The sequence below is a fragment of the Salarias fasciatus genome, chromosome 23, assembly GCF_902148845.1.
Source record: "Salarias fasciatus chromosome 23, fSalaFa1.1, whole genome shotgun sequence".
NCBI lineage: Eukaryota > Metazoa > Chordata > Actinopteri > Blenniiformes > Blenniidae > Salarias > Salarias fasciatus.
The window spans coordinates 23,539,321-23,566,713 of NC_043766.1; the positions used below are offsets into that span (position 1 = coordinate 23,539,321).

The following is a 27,393-nucleotide window of genomic DNA, read 5'->3' on the forward strand; positions in this document are numbered from 1 at the left end:
GGTAAAGTTAGTTTCATGATTGAAATTGCTTTAGAAAATTCGCAAAAATTACCTGCCAGATAACTTGCTCTGCTAATGACCTACTGACATACTCACGACAATCTGAGTAATAATGACGAATGAGTCAAAGCTTCTGTACTTCTATCAACTCATCAACCACTAAAGCAGGTTTTGCAACAACCACAGGACAGATATTCATCTAACTGAAGCCACATTGCGGTGTGAATTATTCAATTGTGCCCAAGTAGCTAAACTTTATAGTCATAATCCATCACAAAAATTTAAAGTTTTAGATTTTCCAAACATTCTTATATGTTTGAAGGAATGTTGTGGATGTTAAAACTGTGGCTTGTTGTATATCTCCACATATGATTACACACATTAAAGTATATTTCTAGCAGCAGAGTGCATTAGAGAAAAACACATATGAGCGCTGCTAAAACAATGTGGTCAAGCTCAAATTGATTCTTACCCTGCATCTCCCTGATAAATACAGTTTTTTTTTATGGGACAAGAAAAAGAAACTGCATACCTTAGTACAGCCAGCAGATGGCGCTGCAATCTGCAGATGTGGTTCCATCAAGCTCTTGCAGTTACCTGGATCAAAGTCAATCGATACTCACATTTACTGACTCAACAGTTTAGATACATCAATGAAAGTTTCAGAATGTCAAATCCAGTCTTCTCAGATGAGTCATCACGCAACCGAAGAGAGTTTTAACTTGAACAGACTAAATTCTTTTTAAAATGATTAACCTGCGATTAAAGGCATCCATCTCCAGCCCTGTGTTTTGGGCATATTACTAGAAAAGGTGATTCCCAATACATGGAGAAGAGACAGTGGGGGTGTCCATAAGCACAGGCTGCAGAATAGTGCTGACCCAAGAAAATCAAACAGTCTGCGCTCTAAAGAAGAATAAAGCTGACGGCAGCTGGTCACATGTGAGAGCAAAATATTAAGAGTAATGGGGAGGGAAGATATTCTTAGGGAACTTTGTGTTTTTGTTTTGTTGTTGTTTTTTTGTTTTATGGTTCAGACAAGAAAAAATTTAACAAATGTCTGACCATATGAACTCAGGAACACAATTTAAATGCAGCAATAAACAGTGAGGTCAAGGTTTGCTTTTAAAACGTCATTTTTATTTTTGTTTATTTCATTTCCAACTGTTACTATTTCAGTTTTTTTTTCTTGTGGTACTATGCCTGTAAAGACAACAGTGAGCCCCCTATATGGTGGATCTAATTTGTTGAGCCCCTCTGCTAAACACAATAGTAACCAGAGGGTTTCAAGGCATGCTCAGAGTACCAGCATGCAAATATTTCATTAGTCACCAAAAATTAATCACCAAGAATTCCTTTGATGTGTGTCAGTTTTGTGTAAAAATATGACCATGTGAGTAAAACGTGCTTTATCTGTGAAGTCCATGACCATTATTGCTGGGGTCAAAGTGCAGAAAGGGCACAAGCGTGCTTGTTATGTCATCGCATAAATAAATCAAGTGGGTAATAAAAGCCTAATAAATACAGCTGATTATTTTGAACAACACATTCACAAGCTGTGTGGAAAATAAGTGACAACAAGACAGGCTGCTTTCTGAAGGGGACTGCCCTGTAGGTAGTTTCCAGCCTGGAGGATGACGGATACAGAAAATCTCCAGTGGACTATTTGTGGTTAGCCCCGCCCCCTTAACGCATCAGCCAATCAGGAGCCGCTGTGGTGGGCAGGTATACGAAGGTGAAGGAAGCTCTGCTCAGAAAGAGAGAGAGAGAGAGTGGCGTCCATTGTACCTGTGATGGCAAAACGTATCGGAAGAGAGAGGACCCAGCTGCCAACTTGTTACTATGAAGGATACCTGGAGAAGAGGTCCTTCAAAGACAAGGTACATATTCAGAGGGAAATGGACTATCATTGTGATTATTGTATGCAGTAAAATGTTAACTATTTCTGACTATTGTTTTTGTAGATGCGTGTTCTTCAGCTGTGTTTCCATGATAAACAATTCAAAAGGTCATTCTGAGCATTAAATGTTGTGTCTGTATTGATATTTTTAACATAAATTTAAGAGGAGAAATCACTTTGAAATAGGTTGTTCTGGTGACTTTAGATTCATGAAACAAGCAGATCATTACAGAAAAATATATGATTCTGTTTCTCAAACTTTTGCTGTAATACTGACAAATCAGTTATTTGCTGAAAATGATTTCTACTGATTGTATGAGTGAGCTGCAGATTAAAAATGTCCCAGTTTCCTTATTTCACCTGCAACCTTTATTGATTTATTACCGCGGTGATTATCTACCTATACACAACTGCATTTTTTTCAAACAAGTGTTCTCTTATGTTCTTATGTTCTCACTGCTGTGGAACTACAGAGCAATTGTGTGATTATTGGCCTAATGCCAACCGGTAATCCAGCTGTGACTTGATAGTTTCACATACCTTGACCTGGACTTTTATTGAGATTATTCTGAAGCATTTTCACAAAGGGTAACCAGTCAGACTGCTTTCCTGCTCACTGACACTGCCTGCACACTAAAGACCTGCCAACAGCAGGGTACAGACAAAAACAAAAGGAAAGAAAAAAAACTGGCACAGCAGGCTCATCTGTCAGGCCCCTGCTATAGATATGTCAAATCTAACATCATGTCGCTTTTTGTCCCATATCTGTGCAAACAGTTCCTTTGTGTGTGTCCTTTACAGTCAAATTAGTTTCAGTCTAATTTCGACTGCAAGTAGGAATGAGGAACTAAAAGGCTAAGAAATACGAAGAGAGAGATTTGTGGTTGTACCTTATTATCTGTTGTTTTCACCACATCCTGACCCTCATATATATGAACCTCTACACAGTTTATGCCCCACAGTGTAGGTTGGACTCACACGCAAAAGCACACACAAAGATACCGTCACCCTGACGTTTGATGGTTTACTTCATGAGGACTGTCGTTTTTGTCCAGAAAGACAACCTGACCTTATCCGTCAAAGCAGCACCCAAGCCGAGACCTGACCTTCACCCCAAAACCTCACATGTAAACCAGTGTTGATTCTTGACCATTATGTTATTGATCATTTCATCATTTTTTGTCGTGACTTGTGAGTCAAGATAAAGTTGATGTTTGTGGTGGTTTGCATTGTGGTGCCACAGTGAGAATATATTCAGGTTTGCGTCTTCACTGTGGCTTGTCTGTGTTGACTTTGCATGTTCTCCCTGCGTCTGTTTTCAGGCTTCCCCTCCTCATGTATGTGAATATAAACTGATTACAGGTTCAAATCTGTAGAAGTTTTTATTTAACATGTCAAAGACGAGTAACATGCACAGGGTGTACACTCCTCTGTGTACTTTCCTAACACTCGTGCTTCTGCTAAGAGCAGATATGAAAGCTGGAAGGATGTGATTTAATTGAGAAATAGTCCCATTAAGATTTGGCTTTTGAACAGTGGTAATTTGCTTTGAACACTCCTCAACTTGGCCAACTCCACACCTACACTGACTGTCACAGCGACGGAAGCTTGGCTCTCAGTCAGAAACTGCTGCTTGACCTGAGGGAAATGTGTGGCACGATCCTCAGTTGCATAAGTCACAAGGAATGAGACTTGGCAGCTCTGAAACCTTTGCGGCTCAGTTTTCATGCGTCCCGCGAGCTGTCTGTACTTCAGCTACTGCGTCTGTAACATAAAAAGCTGGCTTTGCTTTGAACTGGCAACAGACAATGGAAACCTCTGAGAATAAGTGTCTTACACATGCTCACATGAAACTCCAGTGCGGTGCCAATATTGTCATAGCCTGGCATCTTTTGTGGAGACATTCAGCTGACTTTGTCTAATAACGTTTTGTGTCTCTCATTGCGCAGACATCTCGTAAACTATGGGCCTGTCTATGTGGAAACAGCATATTCTTCTTCAATGAAAAGAGAGATGTAGATGTAAGTTGTCTCTTATATTAATAAGAATCAGTAGTTCAGCTGGCGTTCATACCTGTTAACTGTGGAACGTGTGTGTGTGTGTGTGTTTCCTCAGTACGTTGAGAAACTGGATCTCTGTGGATTGGTCTCAGTCACAGACGACTCCAGTCAAGAGAAAAACTTGGACGCAGCCAGATTCAATCTGCAGATGAAGGAGGACAATATCAAAATCACTGTGAGCGAATATGTGGGACATTATGCAAATGGCGTTTTTCTTTCTTCTTGACAATTTGTCTTACAATTTTTCTTTTCGTTGATGTTTCTACAGGCACCAAATGCAGAGGCTCGAGAGCTCTGGAAAGGCTTTATCCTCTCTGTGGCTGAGGTCAGTATGACGTTCATCAAAAGACCTTTTAAAGCTTCACTATTTATATATCGGATTTTATTTATTTATCCATTCTGGACCTTTTTACAGAGAAAACTTCACTGAGTGTTTCATGGGATTGAATAGAAACCATAAAACTGATACACTGACAAAATCACACAAATATAACAATAAAGCAAAGCATTTTTATTAAAACCCAGTCATTTTATAACAGGCTGGGAAAAATCTGTCTAGGTTATGATTTAAGGTGCTTCTTAAATAAACGAGTTATTTACTACATTATTTTTTGACAGAAGAATAACAAGTTGGCTGTTTTATTTTTTATTTCTTAAATAAAATATCTTTCAAACGAGATATTGGATTTGTCCCCGTTTTTTCCTGTCTTCAGGGGTTTTACTGGTTTGAGAACTGATGAAGGTGTCTGTAAACTGTGTCTCCCTGCAGCTGCATGTGCCGCCGTCCCTCAACCTGCTGCCGGGGCAGCTCCACATGCTGAATGATGCTGTGGAAAAAGAAAAAGAAAGGCAAAAAAAACTACATTCATCTCCGGCTGCTAAATTCAACCCTTACATTAGCGTCAGAGCAAGTATGCCAGCGTAAGTATGAACTTTTATTCACATGTGAAATGCTTCTGTTATGTTGCTACTGCTGGTAGACCAGCGCTCATGTCCTTCTTTATTATGATTTTGTTTGATTTGTAAAAGAGGTCAGGTTTTCTTTTCCAAGGCAACTTATCATCCCGTCTTTCTTCAATATCTATGAATTGTAGCTGAGGGTCAAAAAAGAAACAATTTATTTTGATTTTAGGGCATTTTAAAATTAAAACAAAGCTTCAGACACTGGGTAATTCAGTAGCTCTGTGTTTTATGTCACATTCTAAGCACTTTTGGTGGAAAGAACCAGATTGTCCTGATCTGCGTCTGTGAGCCTGTCTGGGAAGAGTTACTGCTCCCTGCCGCCGAACGCCGGGGCGTTCAGGTTGTGTAACACACAGCGCTGTGTTCTTGTGTCACAGTGCATTGTTCTTCCTGCAGCTGTTTTCACACAGTGAATCGCCTGGAGGCAGAGCTGCTGCTTGAGAGAGCGGCCAAGAGAGGAAACGTACTGCTGCGACCTGGGAGCGACGGGAACTTCGCCGTCTCCACCAGACAGGACTATGACGGGTACGCACACAGTCTGAAGCCACACACACACACACACACACACACACACACACACACACACACACACACACACACACACACACAATGAAGAGTCAATTGTAATTTAGATGTCTGAAACACAGGTGAAATATTTACATTCCAGACAAAGATTTCTGACCCCCCCCCCCCCATCATTATTTATAGATTATAGGTATAGATTGACAGAGCCCTTTGGCTGCAGTTTGTGAATGTGTGCAATCAGCAGCTATTTTTTGAACGATTGCATTTAATCAGAAGGCAAAACATTTTATGGGATGAATAAAGGGAAAAATGGATTTTAGTCATTAGAGCAATGTAAAAAAATCCTGGCAAAGATTTTCCCCTTCAGAATAATGAACTCTGGACAGAAAACAAGATGTTTGACCACAGTGGGAGAGAAGATTTCTATTAGATATAATCTTTCAATCATTTTGGACATTGAATGTTGTTAATGATGTAAGTTGTAACTAAAAGTTGTTTTTCCAAAATGTATCCTGTGATTTTGCCAGTGGAAAGTGTTGACTGGACAGTGACTGCAGGGCTGCAACTACTTGCTAAATAAATTAGATTAAAAGGGCTGATTAAAAACCAGAATAGCAGACATGTACATTCAGGTTTATATGTGTGTACCGTCCTTACATTCGTGGTCTCTAAATGGCTGTATCTTTGTTTGCGTTCTGCAGCCCTCTATTCAGGCATTACCGTGTGAGTCGTAAGACAACTGGGGGCTTCAGCATTGATGTGGACAATCCTGTAAGTAATCAAACTCACGCCTTGTTCATCAGCAGTTTTTAATATGCACACGGGGCAGCATGGTGCTGAAGCAGCTGACACTCTGCCCCTTGTGTGGAGTTTACATGTTCTCGCCATGGGTTTTGTCCAGGTGCTCTGGTTTCTCTAAATTAGTGGCTCTAAATTTGCACTTGCTGCTTGTGGTAAGGGTTTGATTGTTTCTGTGTTTTTTTCCGTGATGATCTTACAAACTGCGCAGGCTGTTGGATAAAGCCGTACAGAGCATGGATTAATGAACACCGCCGCTAAAAATAATGTCTTCAAGACAATATTAAAAAAAAAGTGCAGCCCACGTGTTTCATTTCACCCCTTCTCCATAATTTTGATCCAGTTTCCAGAAACCACAGGTAGTGGTGGGTTGCCCATCATTTTAGGTTTATTGAAATTACTCCAAATTACTGCATGACTGACTTTAATTCTCAGTTAAAGTTATTAAATACATGCATGTTGGTTAAATCAGAGACATGCAATTTTTCTTTTTGAATAGAATTATCTGCCATAATTGTGCTAAATCCTTGTGACAGATGTTTTTCAGACACAGTCTGACCCTCTGGTCAGCACGAATAAACTTTTGAAACTTTCCCTATGATCAAAGTTGATCATCTCTTCATCGTATGTGAAGATAAGTCCACTGAACTGAGCAACCCTCAAACACACTTTCAAGTAACAAGTAACAAACATACAGACACACTTAAAATACCAAGTCTGTTTTTGCTTTTCTTTGATGAACATGAACAACTACAGATCAACTTTAGTGCATGATCTTCAAGAAAAGGAGGAAGTTTTTCATCAGCCCGGCAAGCTTTAAAAATCTCCACTAATATCACTTGACTTGTGCACAGAGTTTAATGACAGTTTGATTTGGCTTCTGTTGTTGTGACTCATCTCCAGTCTTTGTATTCAGTCATAGTCATTAAACATTGTTTAGCTAGCATAACAAGCCTCGCTCAGTTTACACAGTCCCTGCACCCACAGCAGTGATTATACTCACTATAATAATTGCAGATAATGTAATATTCACATACTGGCATTGTGTCAGATGCTAGAAATGTCCAGATGCACATGTTCTTGATTGATTAACACTGAACAGTATCTGGTGCATTTATTCTTTAATTTTTGTGAAGGTGGGGTGGTAATTAGTACTTTCATCTCACAACGCAAATGTCTGTGGATTGAATGTGTCTCCCTGTGCTCAGATTTTTCCTTGTGTTTTAATGGCACATCAATAAATCAAGTGCATCAAACTGAGATACTTTACCGTCTATCACATTTGAACACATTTAAATTACATTTTGTTGATATTAGATGGTGCAGAGCTGCACAGCGGCCCATTCATAGTGAGAATGTTAATGGTTAAAGTTGAGTATTCATGTTCTCCCTGTGCATGGATTTACCCCAGGTACACCAGTCTCCTCCCAGATGCTCAAGAAGTGCATTTGCAGTAATTTGTTTGGCGTTATTCTGACCAGTTGGTGACTCTAAATTTGTGTGAGTGTGAGCGTGTGTGTGACTGCCGCTCTGTGTGTTTGCCCTGTCGACCTGTTGGACCTGTCCAGGTTGAACTCTGCCTCTGGCTCAGTGTCAGCTGGCAGCGGCTCCAGCTCCCTGCAGATAAAGTGGCTCTGGAAGACTGATGAATGTTTATTGATCAGCGATTGCTCTGTGTGCAGGTCGACTGTGCCACGCTGCATGATGTCATCACTTATTTAGTCAACAAAACCGATGGAGTTTTGATCCCGCTCATCCTTGAAGACCAATACGACAAGAAAATCTGTATGTACAAAATCTGAACGTCCAACCCTCTCATATTTTATACTAATTGATCCGCATTTCAGCATTTTTATATGATTTTTGTTTACTCTGGACCATTTCATAGCTTATATCAGCTCTGACAATGAAAACGGAGAGATGAGTCTCCAGCAGGCCTTCGTAAACCCCGTCCCACCAGACGTCCCTCCAAGACCAGGTACAGTCTTGCTCAACACGAACACACACACCCAGCTCATAAACCTCCTACACTGCGTGTTGCGCTCTGGAGATAGCATGACAGTGATTACAAAAGTCTCTCCTGTAAAATTACATAAGTCAGTCTTGTGATTAATCCAAACCACACTTGCAAGAACATTTATTTGGAGTTTGGATTATGTAATGTCACAATCTTTAGCCATTTGTGACATTAATAATTAAACATGGTTATATCGTCTGATAAGCTGCTTACTACTGGAGTAGTAGTAATCAAAGGGTTTTTCATTATTTCAGTTTCTGCACAAACCTCAAAATTATCCAAACTTTGGAAAAAATAGCATGTTAATTCCACTAAGTGATATGAGCCTGTCTGCCATCTAAAATGCTGCCAACTGGTGATATGAGGATTCTAATGTTGTTTTTCTTCACAAAGATGAATAACAGCAAAGAAGCTGCATTATCTGAAATCCCCGGACTCTGTTTTTTGTCTCTTTACAGCCACATCAGTGACAATCATTTATCCAGGATGAAAAGCGTACAGTCTGATCTAATCTAATCTAGTCTAATCTACTAAACAGTATTGACACACATCATTGGGTCCTGCCTTAAATATTAGCAGATGAACAAAAGGCTCTTACATCATTGCTTTCTCAGTGGACTTCGGTCCACTTGTCCACTCCCACTCAGTCCGTCATGGTCTGGCTCTCGTATTGCTCTGGACTTTGGAGTTGATTCTGAACGACTCCAGGCGAACACGCTGATGCACGTGGTCCTTCGCCACAGCTCTCAGCACAGCTCCAGCTGGTTATATTTGACCACACAAACGCATACATCAATATATTTTTGCCAAACACAAAAGTCAGAATGAAGTTGTGGTGCTTCACAGCAGGATGTTCCTCTTAGCGATCAGTTACAGTGCACATAAAAAACTATCCACCTTCATATTCTCTCTCTTTTCTTTCTTAACAGAATATTTTTCATTGTCGCAAACAAAGTGACTTTAAAAAAAAATACAATATCTACATTTTTTCTTTTTAACAATTTAATTAAATTAATGTTTTACTTTAATTAAATGATCCTGTCCAGTTACAACAGATTTTCCTCATATGAACTGTGAACTTAATATCAATTTTATTTGTTGTTCTTTTTCAAATATAAAGGATAACAATAATAATAATAATAATAATAATAATAATAAATAATAATAATAATAATAATAAACTTCATTTGTATAGCACCTTTCACTTTTCAAGGATGTACACTGTTTACATTTTGCTGCCAGACAGGTACATACAGCAGTGAATAATTTCTATATACATTTATAATACACACATACTAGATGATGCATGCTTATTATTACTTCCTGTCTGATTTCCTACGAAAAAGTATAATATCTATATAAGTATAATATCAGTAGTTATAGGCATTTGAAAGAGGATGTCAGACTATATGATCTTTAAATACTATGAAGGTGTGTGACTGGCCTAAGTTCGTGACCTACAGGTGGTCGCTGTGTCTTATTTTCTCATTTCATGCATCTATTCATTTTATTTACATTCAGATCATTTTATGTTCTTAAGTTTCCCTTTTTTAATCACGTTTTGTTGTTGAATAAATCTGTAAATCAGGCATGCTAATTCCTGAGTCTCACCCTGGATGTATGTTTCAGTGTGTTGTTTTGGAGAGTCTTTAAAATCTGTCACACACATCTGTCTTCACAGCAAAAAACTATTCTTTATTATAACCTTTGACTAAAGACACTCAAGTTGTGCACAATCATTTTTAAGAACTTGCTTTGATACATTTGATCTTTGAACTTTCTGCTGCAGTTTTGGATTAAATGGTTTAAATCTGTGGGAGAGATGTGAGACAGACCCTCGTCCGGTCGCTCTGGAGGCAGAATGTCTTTCTTCTACATAGTGATTAACATTACTTCACAAGCAGACCAGACGAAATACATCAGATTATTGTATTCTTAATCTGAGTAAAGCAACACTGTCCCCTCTCAAACACATTTACTCTTTCCCTCACATCAAATCACACATTTTGGTTGAATAAGACTTCACTCTATTCCATTTTCAATGTAAATCTCATCCTGGGTTAAGCTTTATACTATGACAGGTTATTATATTATATTATATTATATTATATTATATTATATTTTCTCAGATATGCTAAGAACTCTGACCCCTGAGCCTGAACCCATGGACAGACTGGACTGCTGTCTGGATGAGACCAGTGAGTATTATTCACCTGCCAGTTCTACCGCCAGCGAGTTTTACTCCTGACCTCTTTCTTGCAAATGTAAACAGGTGTGACTTCATTTTTTCCACGGCCGTAGTTGTTCACCAATGTCTGTTTTCAAACAGTGAAGGAAAAACAAAGAAAAGGAATGCGTAAAGGAAGCTCCTTTAGCCTGCATCATTGTTGAAGTCACTGCTCACATTTTAAATCCTTGGATTTTTTTTTTTTTTTTTTTGTGTTGTGTAGATTCAGACAAAAAGACAAAGAAACTCCCGCTGCTTCCATCTGCTCCTCGGAGGTTATCAATCCCATCCGTGCCCACAACAACCGACCACAGGGTGATAGTCACTCCAGAATCCAAGAGACGGAGTGAGTCTTCACTCTCGTTTCACAGAAATACTGATACTAAATCTCTGCAGCATATTGAAGGTTATTGTTGTGTCGTTGCAGTGCCTGCGGCAGCCTTATCAGAACTGAAGATGAAGCTAAAGGCAAAGTGTTTGTAGTGGCCTCTGCTGCTGGGAGCCGCTCAAAGTTACAACCTGGCGTGAGAATGTGCCAGATCAGAACTGGGTCATCTCCAGGTCCGACCCTGAAGACGCAGCTGTAGACGCGAGAGGACGAGTCATTTTACAGCGCTGCTGACATCCGGCTCGGCTCCTGCTCGTCGGTCAGCCGTAAAGTCTCCATGGAGATTTACTCAATAATGATTCGCCCTACTTTACTGGTCGTTCATAAATCAGTCAATTACAGATGAGGGTGTGCACGCCACAGTGTTTTCACAAAGTTTGTCTTTTATAGTTTGCACTCCATCCATTACCGATGGTCCGTTCTCTCCACTGAACTCAGACGTTGATTTATCAGTGTTTTTTCCATGTTTCTCTCATTAACTGCTGATTTTGATAATTAGCTGTGAAGTGGTTGGCACTGTTGTGTCAGAGAAAAAAGCAGGTTTGATTCCACCATGGTCAATTTCTCCTTGTGTTTGTGTGGCTTTTCTCAGGTACTGCGGCTTCCCCTCATAATATAAAGATATATGTGTGTGTGTGTGTTATCATGGACTGATGGCCTGTCCAGGGTGAACATTGTCTCTTGCTTGAAGTCAGCTGGAACTGACTGGAGCTTCCCCAAAACCCTGTGCAACTTGAGAACAGATGATGAATGAATGAATGTGTTTGTGTTTCGTTATATGCTCATCAATTCATTAAAAGAGTTGAAAGGTTTATCGGGTGGATTATGCTTCTTGTCCATCAGCACAGCCTCTGATTGGCTCCCAAGTATAAAAGTGTGTAGTTTAAATGTATGTAAAAGTATTGTAAATAACTTTTCAGTTCAGTGAAACTGTTGTCACTTTAAATCAAACATGTGAAAAAACATTTTCTAGCAGGTGTCAACCAGTCGAAGCTGTTTTCTGCTTTACTTCATGTTTATGCAAGTGCTTTTCCATTATTACTTCCTTTATGCTTTTTTTTTTTTTTTTTTTTTTTTTTGACAATATCTTGTGACACTTCTTGAAACAGACATCCGGGAACAAATAGCTCTCAATCGTTTATTACCTCAATGAGTGATACGTCATAGTGGAAAAATGAACCTATTTACAAATAATCTGTGACATTTTGTCAGCCTCTGAAATAAAGTGAACATAAATCTGAGTTGGACGGATTCTTTTCTTTTTTTCTTAAAGCATTGCAGGCTACACAGTTATTCAGGAAACACACAAAGAAAAACGTGGCAAAGCAAGACTGTCACCATGTGTGACGTTAGGACACGGACACTATTCTGAGGTCAGGCAGTTCACAAACAGGGATGCCTTAACATAAATTTACTATTTAATAACCATAATTTCTTACTTTAGTACCTCTCAAAATGTCACACATCTGTATTACAATTTGTTAGCTGGAGCTACTGCCTAGCTATCTTTTGTATTTGGACTATAGGCTGTTCACTAACTTATAAAGTGATTTACTTGCCGCCAGTAAACAGATGTTAAGAGATACTGAAATCTAAAAGGAGCAGGGTGCAGTCAGATAAACGGTGTGGAGAGAACAAGTCTTCTCCAAAATTCTAAAACCAAATTTGAGCACTTGATATATTTTCACTACGGGGAGTTGAAATTAAAACTTCGTCTATTTTTTGTGTGAAGTCACAAAACCACATTCAACACGGCCCTGGATGAAAACAAATTCTCAGCAGAAGGCCGAGAGGAATCTCTTCCTTGAATGCAGCTGAGGCCCAGACTATGAGGTGAAACCCTCTGAACTTAGGAGTGCATGCCGAGGCAAGAATCAAATATAACCTATATGTGTTTAACTTCACCTGGTCTGGATTCAGAACTGAACTCAAGTCAGCAGTATTGTCTAGAAGCATGTTGTTACTAGGATAAATAGGTCAGCTGATTGGTCGAGACAATGTCAGAGCCACAAAACCACATAAATATCAAGTTATACTGACACTGATGGGATACACGGTAGTAAATAGAAACAGGGAGATATATTCTTGCAGTGAACTATTAGTGTCTTGATAAAGATGACTCGATTTGGCCTATCAGTTTGGAAAAGAAGCAGGAAGGCACAGGGAGAGAGCAGGACAGGAGAGATCTGGACCCTGAACCCGCAGCTGGCGGCATGACCGAGAAGGTGATGGAGATGAAGAGAGGACAGCGGCCAGCGCTAAGTCATTGCTCTAGCAGCAGTGGGACCGAGCTAAATGAGTGTGCAGAGAGGGGAAAACTAGAAAGACTACACTTAACGTGTCCCGAGCAAGCACAAACGCTGGAGTGACACCATTTGAGGACTCCTGATACAGAGCAGATGAGTCACAGGTTCCCTGAAACTGTTTTTAAATCATCATGCAACTGAGACGCCGCTTGTGGAACAGGTAAATCCATCGTACTCCATTGACGTAATGCGTCTTTGACACGGCTGAGGTGAAGTCAGTGCAGGGGGGGGGGGGCCTGTAGCGCTGATGGAGGACTACCGGAGCTGGGAGGTAGTTCCAGCCTGCAGGGTGGGGAGGGGGAGGGGCGTCGGTTTATGTGAGGCTGGCGTTAGAGCTGCTGGTGCCGCTGTTCTTCCTCTGGCCGCTCTGCACCACGCTGGGGACCTGAAGGCCGGTGACGACTGAGAAACTGCCGTTCCACACCTGCAGGAGGCAGCACAGCGCAGGTTACAGACTTAAAGACAAAGGAAGCGCAGAGGTTAATCTGAGACGGCAAGTGCTTTGGAGGACAGGCTTTTCTCACCATGAAGGCTGGAATAACAGGCTGCTGGAACTTTGTTTTGAAACTGTGCATCAACTGCTTGGTTTTGGCATTGTAAAAGGACAATGTACCTGGAGGAAAAAAGAAAGAATAAACTGTGTGGAAAAACTTTTCTTTCTTAAAGAAAACACAAAATGTAAGGGACTTTGTGCTTGGAAAATCATTTATGTAACTGCCTCACAGTGATAATCATACACCACTGGAAAGTCTGTTTATTTTATTATTTTAAATGCGTAATATCACACAGCGCTACATGCAGGGGACATGTGGGACTGTCCATTAAATAAGGACTTTTTATTACAAAAAGCTGTAATTTGCTGATAATTTTACAGATTGAAGTGATGTGAAATTGCAACTTGCAGTTTTGTTTTGTCTCATTCTCTGTATTGAGACGTTACCATAACGCACCCAGTAATCAGGACGAGGGTACTTCAGAAGCTCAACACAAGAAAATGTTTGGCATTTGTAGAAAAGATTTAGAGAATTTCTAATGGCTTCAACTCACACAGTCAGCTCTGCTGTTCGTGTTGCTCACAAATGTGCCAAAGTTTCAATAAACAGACCTTCCAACAGTAAAAGATGAATTTCAGAGAAGCACTGTTAACCTATTAAACAAACCAGCAAAGAAGTGTTCAGACATGTTTGGAGGTTTTGATGGACGGCAGTATGTGTCTGTTTTTGTAGTGATCTGTGTGTTCCTGAAGAATATTTTCATTTTTCGCACTGTTGTCCATTGTGGTAAGAAAAGATGAGCTTTGCTTTAGCAAACTCCACAGATGATACGCATGGAGACTCCCGCAGAGTGTGTTATGTCCACTTTAAATAGGGCATGAGATCCTGTTGCCATGTAAAAGACTAAGATTGCTGATTTTCTTCTCTTTCATTACACGTGTTGGGTAGTTTTTGTGCGTTGTACGTTTGTCATTTGACCATCTCTCTTCTTATGGTCTAGTGTCTGATGAGCCCAAAGCAAAGTCAAACAATCAACCATGTGTATCAGATATGCCACAGTTAAGACTTTGAATATACAAGACACAGTGCCTTAAATCATTTAGTTATCTTTGCAGTTTTATACTGATAAAGTTTACACTTACAGAAAAGTTCACACTGACCAATTAAAAATAATTAGCTCAGCTTGAAGTTGAAGTTATTTTATAGAGATTCCAAACAAAGATAACCACAGAGCACAGAGGAATAAAAGACTAATGTTGACATGATTCTTCATCACCGCAGCTTGTTGATGCTCTCCACTGAGTTTGAAGATCTTTCGACGTTCATTCGGCAGCAAAGCAATCAACTTCACAAACAGAGGTTATCTCGAGCCGACGGCTGCCCCTCGATCAGCTTACCTTCATCATAGTTGACGTAGACGCCTATACTGTTGGGGATGGGACAGTCCAGGGTTCGAGCCTTGTTGTTGTGTTTGGCCGTGAGGCTCTGCTGCAGCCAGTTGTTCAGGTGGATGCACCAGGAAGCGCTGCTTTTACCCAGCTGGTCGAATCGGCCGAGGCTCCGCAGCGCCACGCCCACGGCGAAGGCCTTGCTCTCTTTATCGAACCGCACCTCCCAGTACTGCTGGCCGGCATCGATCACGGTGTCCGCTGTGACGAGACATTTCAGAACACACTATCAGCTCTGCTGCAGTCGCTTGGGAGTTGACAATACAAGTTTCTGGAAATCTGAAATGAAACCTCAGTTCGGTGCAACTTGTGTGATTTATTGGGAATACCAATGGCACTGAAGAAAAAAATCCAACTTCTTGGTGAATATTTCAATTCAGTAGACAATAAGATTAAATTTACAAGGGAAGACGTCAACAACTGCTCCCTTGCTTGGACCATGATGCACACACTGAGAAAGAGAGAGTCTTCATGGTGAGGTGCAGAGAAAACCCAAACATACGAGCCAACTGGTGAACCAGTTATCTCAGAAACAGACATCTTCAAGAGGCATCACAACCCAGTGTCCTTCAAACCAACAAACACACTCAGACAGAAACTGGTTCCTTCCAAGAACCACACGGCACACTGTCAGGAGTGTATGTCGGAGTGCAGACAACGGTGCAATACCGTTTATTTATAGAGGACACACTGCATCTAACTGATGGACCGATATAGACGCTTGGCTCAATCTTCAGGCCCACACAGCCAGGAACTGGTTCACAGGCCACACTCGTTTTACAGAGAAGACCGGCGGTTTGAGAGAGGGCTTAAAGAAGCAATCTGTGTGAACAGAGGGGGAGGTTCTCACCACAATCTCTCACTCATTCACAACATTAAAGAAATACACACATCCAGTTACAAAAGGTAAGTGGTCAAACAGAAGCGACCTCCTCCTCTGAATCTGCTGCAACCTTGGCTGACTTCAACAACCACACTGAAGGTTGTGAGAACACAACACAGTATCATTGCGTGCCGTGAGCCACACTCTGGAGCCTCTGGCACACCAACATCGGTCAGTAGGTCAGTTCATAGGTCAGTAGCACATTTGTAGTGTATCTTCAGATGGTTCACCTACAGAGATCTAAGCATGAACAGATGAATCGACTGGACAAACGGTGAAAAGATCTTCTAGGTATATGATGAACTCCGGATTCATCTGAATTTGCGGTATTAGTGGTGTCAGTCAACAAGTGAGCCACTTTTGATTTAAAGACCAACACAAAAAGATGACTGGGTCTAAGACCGCCTTGCTGATCAAAACATTATTTCAAGTTGGTTCATTATTTTTTTTTTGGTGGGTGAGAGAGTGCTCAACAGTGTGTAGCGTCATCAGAGAGTGGGAGACCATCAGAGAGGCTGGCATTCAGAAAAAGGTTGTGAAGTGCCATGATAGAAGTGCCATATCGATCATCATAATCTCATGTGGTTGTGTGCATGTACTGTTTTTTTTTTGGTTTTTGTTTTCTTATGTTGTTAGTGTGTTCTTACCCAGCACTGTGTAGGACTCTGCTGTGAACCTGTCTCTGCCAGGCCGGGCTGTTGGTGCTCTCTTTGGAGACATCAGAGCCGACCTGATGGCACAGAGGCCAGAGGAGAAAGACAATACATATCAAAACAAAGCTAAATTATGATTCAAGTAATATCAAAACCATGACAATGTCTTTTTAGACTCTAATAACCGGGGGTAAAAGAATCTAAGACAATGTACATTTGTGCAAACCTGGCTGGGGAGTGCATCGGGGAGTTGGTTCGGTTCTTATCCTTGCGGATGTCCTGTATCTTCCCTCCACTGCTGTCCCACTCCACACTCAGGTCCTCTACCTTCAGATTTTGGTGGGCTGAGCCAGAGTCCAGCTTGAAGGTGAAGGCTGAGAACAAATTACAGCTTCTTAGAAAAAAAAATTCAAAACTGACAAGAAAAAGAAGTCAAAACTAATAAACAGAAAAATCTGTTTCTGTGTTTAGGATTCTCACCGTGAGTTTCAAGTGTAACTGGTTCTGAAAAGTCTCCGGCCACAGCCTTGTTGCATGCTTTCACTCTGAAAGTCATGAACCGGGTGTCAAAGCGCAGACCTGAGAATTAAAAAAGGAAGAAAAAAAAAGAGCTTTCTTTCATCAGACATCTGTCACAAATTCCAAACATCTGAAGGCAGTTTTCCTCCCACCAGTGAGTGTGTGCTCCATCTCCTTTATCCCCTCCACCACCATCCAGGGGTAGTCCTCTCTGATGCGTGGGGGGCCCTCGTGATTGGTGCGTCGATGTTCAAGTATGTAGTGGTCGATCTTGCTGTCAGGCTCAGATAAGGTCCAAACTACGGTCACTGTGTTGTCGCACACCTGGCACTCCGACACCTGGATCTCTGGAGTGGCAGGAACTGGAAACACACGACAGTTCATTATAGATGTCTTCTAAAATCAGCTTTCTGCACTGTTAGTCGGTTTTTACTGCAGAAACGTATAATTTAATTAGTTAGTAGAGACACTGGAGATATTTACACAAGTTATTACTTAACATTACAACAACCAATCTGCAAGGCAGGAAGTGATGAATATTAAGTTGCATTTTTGAGTATTTTTATTATTACTAGTGTTAATCAAGTATGTCACTTTACATATACAATTCAAACCATGCAATGTATTTTGTTAACTGCAGTAATGAACCGTAATTTGATTAAAGTGGTCTTGACTACAGAGAATGGATGAACTGATTAATGTTAAAGTTCCATTCGTAAGTTCCCACCACTAGGAGAGCAAAGTCACCCGCCCCAAACAAAAAAAAAGCTATGTAATGTATAAATGTGCATGTAAAGTTGTTGCAACAATGGGCTTACTGTACTCTGAGACAAGGAGAAACATTGCAACTTGCATTAAATCATGTTAATTTAGCCTCCTCTGGATGTTCAGTGTTGAGCAGCTGCCGTGCCGAGGCTTCGTCTGAACTATTTAGCTCAGAGAAGCAGTCAAAGGAGACTGAGATCTATACTTAAAGCGGAGGCTATAAAACCACACGGCGAAAAAAAGAGGTCAAGAGGAAAGTCACAAAGATGCAGAGTGACAAGTATCTGTGGTTTCTCTGCCATGTGTGGCCCCGTTCACATTACATTTAAGTCATTAACACATAAGAAGCAGGAACAATTCAAGGCCAGTAAAGCCAGTTTGACACAGAGATCCGGATTTTATGTGATCACTTCTTTTTTTTTACCTAAATAGTGAAGATAGAAACAGACTGCCCTCATTATCATCATCATCATCAAACATCACTGCCCTCATTTAATTTTTGCAGAACTGAGACATTGTCTGATTTAAGTTGTAACTATGGCTGCATGTTAAATAGCTCTAACACTCACAATAACTTTGAAATTTGTAAAGATTAACTTTTGGAAAGTTGAGCTCACTCATGCTAATAGAAAAGTAGCCCATCAAAAACACACACAAGGAGTTTCTCGGGAGGAAAGTCTGAGTAATAACGCGGTTGTGTCATAGGTGTGAAACTGAGTTTCTATAGTGGGTGATTTCACTGAAGACATAAACCTTGAACTCAGCCCACATTTTTCGCACCATTGTAGAGGAAAATCTGCCACCAAAACATGCACCTTTAGCCTCCACAACTACATGGGCTAGACATGTGAAACTTTATAAACAGATGGCTGCCTACCCACGCTTAATGACTCCGAGACAATATGTTGTGTCTAAGTCTTGATTCTATCCCCAAATAAAACACTCAGTATAAAAAAAGGCCTGCGGATTATTGTTGAATCACTTTCTAACCTCTCAGCTAAACTAAGATACACCAACCCAATTACAGCACAAACATCCAATTGTATTTCCAAAGAATGAAGTAAAATGAATAAGAAGAACACCGGTGTAACAGAATATGAGTCAGCAGAGTTTCTTTGTGCGAAAATGGAGCAGACCTGGGAGAAACTTGAGAGCCTGCAACATCTCCCTCTCCTGGCTGAAATCCACCATCAAGTGACTCATGTTGTCACTCGCGTTAGCCTTGAGGGAGAGGCGAAAGGCCGGGGCCATAGTCACACTGCGGACAAAGAGACAGAAAAGAAAGAAGCAGACGAACACATGGGGTGGAAACAAACGTGGTATGTTATTCGACTGAACCAGAGAAGGAGGGAGGGAGAGAAGCACACACTATGAGAACAAACTACCGGCTACATTTCTGTGACTACCACTGATCTCACCGCCCCGAATCAACAATTAAATATCACAGCTGGGGAGGGAGCAGCATTCATCAACAGGAGGTGCTACCACAGGATGGTACAGACTCAAAGACACAGCACAGAGCAGAGGTTTCCACAGTGCTTACTGTCTACCAAATGGGTGTGGAGGCTACACGTCTGAATGCATGCATGCTAAAGTATGACACGGCTCACTGGTTACTGCAGGCTATGACAAAGGGGAAAGCAATGGATGGCTGAGTACTATACCTATCCTTAATGTCTTTGGCCGCCTGGAGAGGAGAAGCAGAGAGCGACAGCATAAAGGAGAGAGAGGAGATACGGAGCGAAGAAAAATCTGAGTTCAAGCTCATCATGTTGTCATTGTACACAAAAATGTTGATGGTTGCGATAAAAACAAGTGCTAGTACGACACCACAAGGAGGAGAGATTAACGCAGAATCATTACTGTGGTAAAGCTTCAGGCAGGTAAAATTTATGCTCCCATCCGTCATGAATTACCAGCAGGAAGACATTTGATTGGCTCCCAATGTGTTCTGGATCAGGAAATAACCTCAAATACCCCTTTCCCACTGGCCAAAAAACCCGTTTAAACCCGCTAATAACTGGCTCCTCATGGCAGTGGGAAAGGGTTTAATCGGCATTCCGACCCAGGTCGACTGATCCTGCAAGGGATCCGAGTTTTATTCGGCTCGCCTCCAATCAGCTTCAGTGGGAAAACCAGACCTGGGTCGACGCGGTAATTTATGAGATGATGTCGCTGTAGTGTGCCTACGTTAGCACACTTGTTGTTTTTGGACACGGCGTGAGATATCCTTCGTCAAGATGACCCAGCATTGGTGAGATAGCGAGATCAGAGAGCTTCCCCTGATCCGTGGGGAAGAGGAGATTCGTTGACAGGTAACGGCGACTGTGTGCCTCTGCATTGTTTAGCTCGCTGTGCTCCGTCGCACTGATGATGTCATCAACGTGGGACACCATCAGTGTGGGAAAACTCAGCCAGGCAGCTCGCCTGCAGGCGATTAGACCCGGGTCTGCAGGCAGTGGGAAAGGAGTCAAATGCCGATTATTACCGGGTCGGCCCGTTAGTTCCAGTGGGAAAGGGGTAAAAGTTACAGTCAGGTCTGTCAATGAAATGTTAATGGAAACTGGAAATGATAGTGTGCCCCCCTGTAGAGCTCTGATTTGAACGTAATTGTCTATCAGTATAATCTGATTCAGAGTACATCCACGGATGATCTGTGCTTTTTTCTGGGAGGAGTTTTAAAATAACTTGCCTGTGAATGAAACTGTCTAAAGATGCCGAACTGATCTTAATTTGAAGGCAAATGGTGGTTTGTACCAAACACAAAATTCTCTAATGTCGATGTTAATTATGTGGAGAAAATAATCCTTTAATAGATAATTGTTTTTTTGAAGACTAATGTTTCCTCACACCAGCTTAAAACTTTTGCACAGTACTATATGTGCACGGTGAAATTTCCCATTAGTCCTTAACAGCTGTTAACAGTGAGTAGGAGGAACAGTGTGGCAGCAAAACAGCAAAGCTGGGAGCTCCTTCAGATACCTGGGTGAAGCCGTCTGTCTCAGAGGAGCAGAGCGTCTGGTTGGCCAGCTCCAGCAGCTCTTCTGAACTCTCCAGGGCTTTGGAGCAGGAGCTCAGCTGACTCTGGGAAAAAAAAAATCAAAACAAAAACCAACACAGAGTGAAACTGAATGCATCTGTAAACTATCACACATTCATCCTAAGCACAATGCCACTGTTGTCTTCCCTACAGAAGCTATGGAGGTAGCTGCATCATTTGAGAGTCATGGCAGGGACCTGAGGCTGAGTGTTGCACAGCTGTTGACCTGAGATTAATTCCACAGCAGAACATATTATGTAAGTGTACCTCGGTTGGACCCAACGCAAAAAAAGACGAAAAGAAAATCAGTTGCTTAGGCTGATGTGCTTAATGACACACATCAGAAAATTGGAACTACAACATTACAAAAGAGACCAAGAGAGGCATGAAGTCATTTAACTTATTGATAAAATACGGTACAGGCTTTCAAGATTTATGTTGCACTTTCATTGCAAGCGCAGGTTTTATGAGCAATGCCCTGTGAATTTTCCACTTTCAAAAACACAGTTCGAATGTGAGTTCAATGTCTGTTTCTATGATTTGAATGCCGCAATGCAATAAGTTAATCAACCAGAACCAAATTCTAATATTTACCTTCTAGCATTCTCATAAAGGATGCTCAACGCATTCACTTGTCTTAATGTAAAAATAATAAAATAAATATGAACTCTTTGTAGAGAAATTCCTATTTACTGGGTATGCTTTAAGATGAGAACATATTCTCTTGGTAATCTTGTAAGTTATCTACTGTTACATGCCTAATAACTCTGGTCATGTTAACCGGGGAGTACAATGACAGATAAACACACCCCAATCATGTTTGAGACATAATTTTATCTCTGTGAAATTCATAAATAAACCTAATTAACCATGATGACACAGTTTCACAAAGGTCTTATGTAATCCTATGAACGTGATCCTATGTAAACCGTAAATAAGAGCACAAACTAAATTGAGTTGTATTGCTGCCATAAAATACAGAATGAGTTGATAATTACGATGAAAATGATGTACTTTCATCGTCTGATTATTTTTCATACCATTGTAAATAAAGTACAAGGTCATGACATTTTAAAGTCTTTATTAGTATTTTAGACGCCATCCAACGTTTTTTGGAGATGGGCCTTTTACTATCTAACATTTTGCATTCATCAAGTGACAGCAGAGGTTTTTACCTGCAGCTCATATGTGCGGCTGGCTCTCTCTTGTTTGATACGTGTCACCATGTTTTCCTTCATCTCATCCAGAATGGAGTGGAGCGAGCTGAACTCAGACTCAAGATCCTCCTGCACTCGGTTGGAGTTTGCCTGGAGTTAAAAAACACACACACACACACACACACAAATACAAAGATAAAACTGGTAAAGTCTGTGAAATCTGTATAAAATTAAAACTCATTGTGTGAATTTGTACCTCTAGGTTCTCTAGGCTCTGTTTGAGCGTGCAGATGAAGTTTGAAATCTCCTCATTTTTTGTGGCCAGCGTATGGGTGATTTTACGCAGCGACTCCTGGAGGAACAAAAACAGCATATATGACACAGAGACACTCCTTACTTTGGGAAGAGCTGCTGTTAAGAGATTTTCTTGATGACATCTGTTGCTTTATGCCACAAACCTTTCTCTGACTCAATGACCCCCCTAGACCAAAAACTATTGTGTTTGTTTCCATCAGAGACATTAATCTCATTAATTGCATCCTCTGACCCTTGTCTTCTCATGACAAATCTACAGTCAATAAACTGCAGAGGGTTACCAGAACTGCAGTGAAGGTCATCAGTTGGCCTCTGCTCTCTCTCAGAGGACATTTGCCAGCTCCTGTTGCCTGAGCAGGGCTGCAAAAATCTCAACCGATCCCTCCCATCCTGGACAGCAATTGTCTCAGCCTGCTGCTTTCCAGCAAGCAGGTCAAGCCATTATGATGGCGGACCAGCAGAGTCACCAACAGTTTATTTGTTGGCGATTTCAGAACTGAAATCTGAGAAATAATAATAATTCCCACCTGACCTATAAATACTTATAAATAAAATAAGAAATATGAAAACTTTTTTTTTTTCTCAATGATTGGACAGTCATAAAAATATGAAATCCCTTTCAATGGTTCTAAACAGACATCACTTCATTTCACTTTAGCGTCCCTCCACTGGCTCCTTGAGCATTATAAAAATTATTTCAAGTTTTTACCACTTGTTTTTAAAGTGTGCCAGATTTTGGATCACCTGTATGTTTTAGATCAGCAAACCATTTATGAGCATACGCATGGCCTTAGAGTCTCAGGTGGGACCCTTCTAGGTCCTTGAAGATGACAGTGAAAGTCAATGCTGATCAAGCTTTGTCCGTCAGTCTGTTTCTGTATCTCAACTGAGTTATTTCACTTTCATTATGTCAAGTCCGGGTCTGGAATATGGGGGGCCCAGGCTTTCTTGGGTACATTAAATGTTGCAGTAATGAGCTGTGGAGACCTCTATAACAGGATGCATTAGAATACACACTGAATTTCTATTAATGCTGTCGTTGAATTTTTGTCAAAGCATTTTGTCACGTTTTTCAACCTTCAAAAAAAAAAAAACACTTGTTGAAATTCTATGAACTGGAAAAATTGTATGTTTACAACTTTATGTCTGTTTAAAAAGATACAATTTTATGTCATTTATACAAAAAATAAATCAGTTGGAAAGTGTCAACTAAAAGTCAGAGATAATTTGTCTCACTGCGAGCCTGTGAAAAGGTTACACAATCCTACTGATCAGTGCCGTCCTGAAAAATAACAGCTTCTCACAGAAAAAGGCCATATGAACAACACATTGGGACATATCTAAAAAAAAAAAAAAAAAACGGATGTGCTTGATAATGTCATGTGCACTGATGGCATTAATTAATATGATTAAATTTATGGTCACTGGGCTGCAGCATGGTTTAGCATTCATACAGAGAGAATATTCAAGACTGGGATTAGAAGCTTTTTCTGTACTGAGTCTGCATCTTCTCCCTCTGGATACGTGGCTTTCTTGCAGGTGGGGCTGAATGTGATCGTCTGTCTTTGAGTTTGTCCGATGGTGAACCGCTGCCTTTTCCCAGGTGTACACTGTCTTCAGCCATAATAAGACTTCATTGCATGAAGACCCTTAACTTGATAACTGACAATTTATGGATGAAAGTTAAAGACATTAAGTTGGTGCACACTGTCTGGAAGCAAGGACCAAACCCAGCAAGAATATTGTTAGTATGAGAAATGCAAAGCAGAATTTGTCACAATATATGCAAATTCAAGAAATCCTACACAAAAGGAACAAAACTCAATATTTACAACTACTAAATCATGCATTTTCTGAATGCCATAATTCAAAATTTCTCATTATGAGGAACTGCTGATGTTGCCTGATAAAGAGGTTAAAATGCTAAGGATTAATATTAAGAATTCCAGCAGAAGCCACTTCCTATTAGTTTTTTTCCTGGTAAAAAAATATCTTTCTATATTCTTGCTGAATTCTGATTATATTTCTCTGTGAAAATGCTATGAGGTGGCTATGTTGCATTATTTCCCCCTACTGGAATTCAGAGTTTTGTTCGATGCACAAATGAGACATCAGTCTCAAGACAGAGTGTGCAGTTTAAAACGAAAGCTGCAGGTTGATCTACCTTCTCTCACTGGAAAGAAGCCCAGTGAAATGCCTGTTCTGGGGCTGGAGTTGGGCACCTCCAAGCCTCAGCTGTGTGACAGAGATCTGAGACGGCAGGGAGGAGGTCTGAGAGGACACTTCACGGGCGGACGGATGCGCATTTATCAATTTAATAATGCAGCACCGCGTTCATTAAGCGACCGACTTCAAAAGGACTGGACACACAGTATTCTCCCGATCAGAGCTCGAGTGGGACCCTGCTGCTCCTGCACCGCTCCCAGAGAGCCCACGATGAAAAAGCCCATTCATACTGAGAGGCTGAGTAATGTTTGTTGATGCGAGAGGAGCTGCGCCATGGCCCGCTGTCCGTGACTGTTACACACAGCCGTCCACGGAGGGGAATCGTCGACAAAACTGGCATTCAACTGGACAGAAACTTGAAAATTAGAACGACGCGACCGAGATGGACGCAAGCACCAACCGCATGCACAAACTCCCTGGTTACACAGTCGTCCCCCCTCCTTCCTTTGTACGCTACGCCCTGAGACGGCTTCCCCCATCAGAAACACCTGTTCCCCGGCTCCGGCTCGTACCTTCTGGTCTCCCATCGTGCCGCACCGATGCGCCGGCGACGCTACAGCCGTGGACACCGCCGCCGCGTCTCCTCCTTCCTCCGGTGGTGTCTGGAAAGTTTACTAGTACGGCAGAGCTGGTGCTGATGCTGCCGGGGTGCAACGCATCTTTGGACGGACACCAACCACCAACGCCTCTGGGCCGGAGAGCAGAGAGCGCATGCGCTCGAGGAGGATTCTGGGTAATGAAGTTGCTGAAACGTGAGGCAAATCAAAGTGCATTCAAGTGCAATCGGAGAAAAGACAACCCTGCTACAACAAGTCAGATTCTCACTTCTTGAATTCACCTTTTTTTCCTCCTTTCTTTTTCTAACCGATATATGCTTCTGTACTTTTTTGCAGAAATCAAATTGAACAAAAAAAAATTGATCAATCAAAATAAATAAATAACAATAACAATAATAATACTAAATGGGTTGTGACTTATTTTTGTACACAGCACATTTTGGAAGTAACCTATATAAGTGCTACATATAAAATCTATGCAACAAAGCAGAACAATAAGAAGAACAAGAAAAAAGTGATAAAGATCATTTCTGTCTGATGCACATCCTGTATGTCTGAAGATAAATATGTCCTCGACCACAGCCACATTCATACATTTATCCAGCAAAAACAAAACTAAAAATAAGCGGAGGTTGATTTTAAGATTAATTACATTAAGTTATTGATGATGTGTTCTTGCAATACAGTAGTAATCCTGGTTTCTATTGTATATCCAGTACATTTCTGACACAAATTCAGCAATAACATTTGTGTTTAAAACATATAATTTCCACTCTAAAATGATTTTACTAAAATCATTTGTCATGATGAAGGCAGGGCTCAAACAAATGCTAAACATTCACAACAAACCGGTTTGAGTATAAAATAAAAATTTATTTCAATCCTATTTTATAAATGTCATGCCAAAAACAACAAACCAATTGCAGTTGTTGGTAATTGCCACTGTTAAAGAGAAAAACCAAACTCTTCCTACAGAAGAGAGAAAGAGCACAGACTCAAATCGTCTAAGATAATGTGAACCCAACATTAAACTTTATTAAATTTAAACTTTTCATGTATAAACCAAACAGAAGAATCCATATAGTTCCCTTCACTGAAACTGGGAGCTGGTTACACATATTTAATATACATAATTCTGCCTCCCCTTTCACATTTAGAGACACTTGCAACCTCCTGTAAGCAAAACTCAGATAATGAAGTGAAGCAGAGAATAAGAGTTTTAATAGGAAACATGGCACTATAGTTCTTTAAAATATGATGGAGTCTAGTTTAAAGAGCATTTTCTGTTAGCTGCATTTTCATTACAGCATTTTGAATAGAGTTTTCAAAGGGTTATTTGGACACCGTGATGAAATTGTCAATTAAATTGAAAATCAAACCATCACATTTGGAAGTAACAAATGCATTGATCTTTTTTTAGGGTCACTTGGGGTCAACATGTTTCTGAACGTAGTACTCTTACTGAGTGAAGGAGTTATTATTCACAGTCTTGAATCTACATTTTCTGGGTTGGTTTAGTTCGGCTGTTATCAGTATGGTTATTCTCCACTTGCACTCCTCTGCCACCACACACGTGTCTCTCATTTTACCTACTTTCAGTCTGTGTGAAAGCAGCCGATGGCTTCAGATGTTTCTTCTTGTGGTCTTTTGTTTCTTCACTGTTACTGACAACGTATGCAAATGCACACCTGTTGTGGTGCCTATTTTTACTTGAAGACACATTTCTGCTTAAGATTAAATCAATACAACATGTATTCTAGATTTAAAATGACTGAGATAAGAGTTCACAGAATCAGCTACGTGTTTTTGCAGATTTTCTACATATCACTCCTGATTTTTCAAGTAATAAACATATGAAATTAAAGTAGAATTTGTTTTTTCTTCTTTGCTGCCTCTCCGTAGTTTTGTAGTCAGTTGTGGTTGTAGATTGATTCAGGGAGTTCATCAGTCTTAGTTGTGTTTGTCACAGGAAGTTGAATGTTCCTCTTCTGGTAAAAGTGTGAGGATGAGCTGAAAGATATTCTGGTACCCTTCACCAAAAACCACAAGAGTTTCAGTCTACCCCTGCATTACTGGTCCACCAGCCTTGTGATTTAATTCACGGCATCCATTATGTCTGCACTTAACCTTTTATCTGACAGAAGCATTGTCT

The 27,393-nt window shown here is 40.7% G+C and overlaps 2 protein-coding genes across 2 annotated transcripts; one reads left to right on the forward strand and one right to left on the reverse strand.

Annotated features, from left to right (window-relative positions):
- Positions 1-1,760: 1,760 nt before the first annotated feature.
- LOC115381490 (signal-transducing adaptor protein 1-like) lies at positions 1,761-12,086 on the forward strand. Its single transcript, XM_030082923.1, has 12 exons — positions 1,761-1,880; positions 3,850-3,921; positions 4,016-4,135; positions 4,229-4,285; positions 4,730-4,881; positions 5,320-5,448; positions 6,150-6,219; positions 7,929-8,031; positions 8,135-8,224; positions 10,393-10,461; positions 10,714-10,836; positions 10,918-12,086. Exons 1-12 carry the CDS (start codon positions 1,794-1,796, stop codon positions 10,971-10,973), a joined length of 1,128 nt encoding a protein of 375 aa, XP_029938783.1. The 5' UTR covers positions 1,761-1,793; the 3' UTR covers positions 10,974-12,086.
- Positions 12,003-25,390, reverse strand: fsd1 (fibronectin type III and SPRY domain containing 1). The gene is made up of 13 exons (XM_030082922.1): positions 25,197-25,390; positions 22,400-22,495; positions 22,162-22,293; positions 20,929-21,030; positions 19,611-19,633; positions 19,083-19,204; positions 17,334-17,543; positions 17,143-17,241; positions 16,889-17,036; positions 16,657-16,739; positions 15,076-15,327; positions 13,709-13,797; positions 12,003-13,608 (listed from the first exon to the last, which is right to left on the reverse strand). The coding sequence occupies exons 1-13, from the start codon at positions 25,209-25,211 to the stop codon at positions 13,498-13,500; spliced, it is 1,482 nt and encodes a 493-aa protein (XP_029938782.1). The 5' UTR covers positions 25,212-25,390; the 3' UTR covers positions 12,003-13,497.
- Between the last annotated feature and the right edge of the window lie 2,003 nt (positions 25,391-27,393).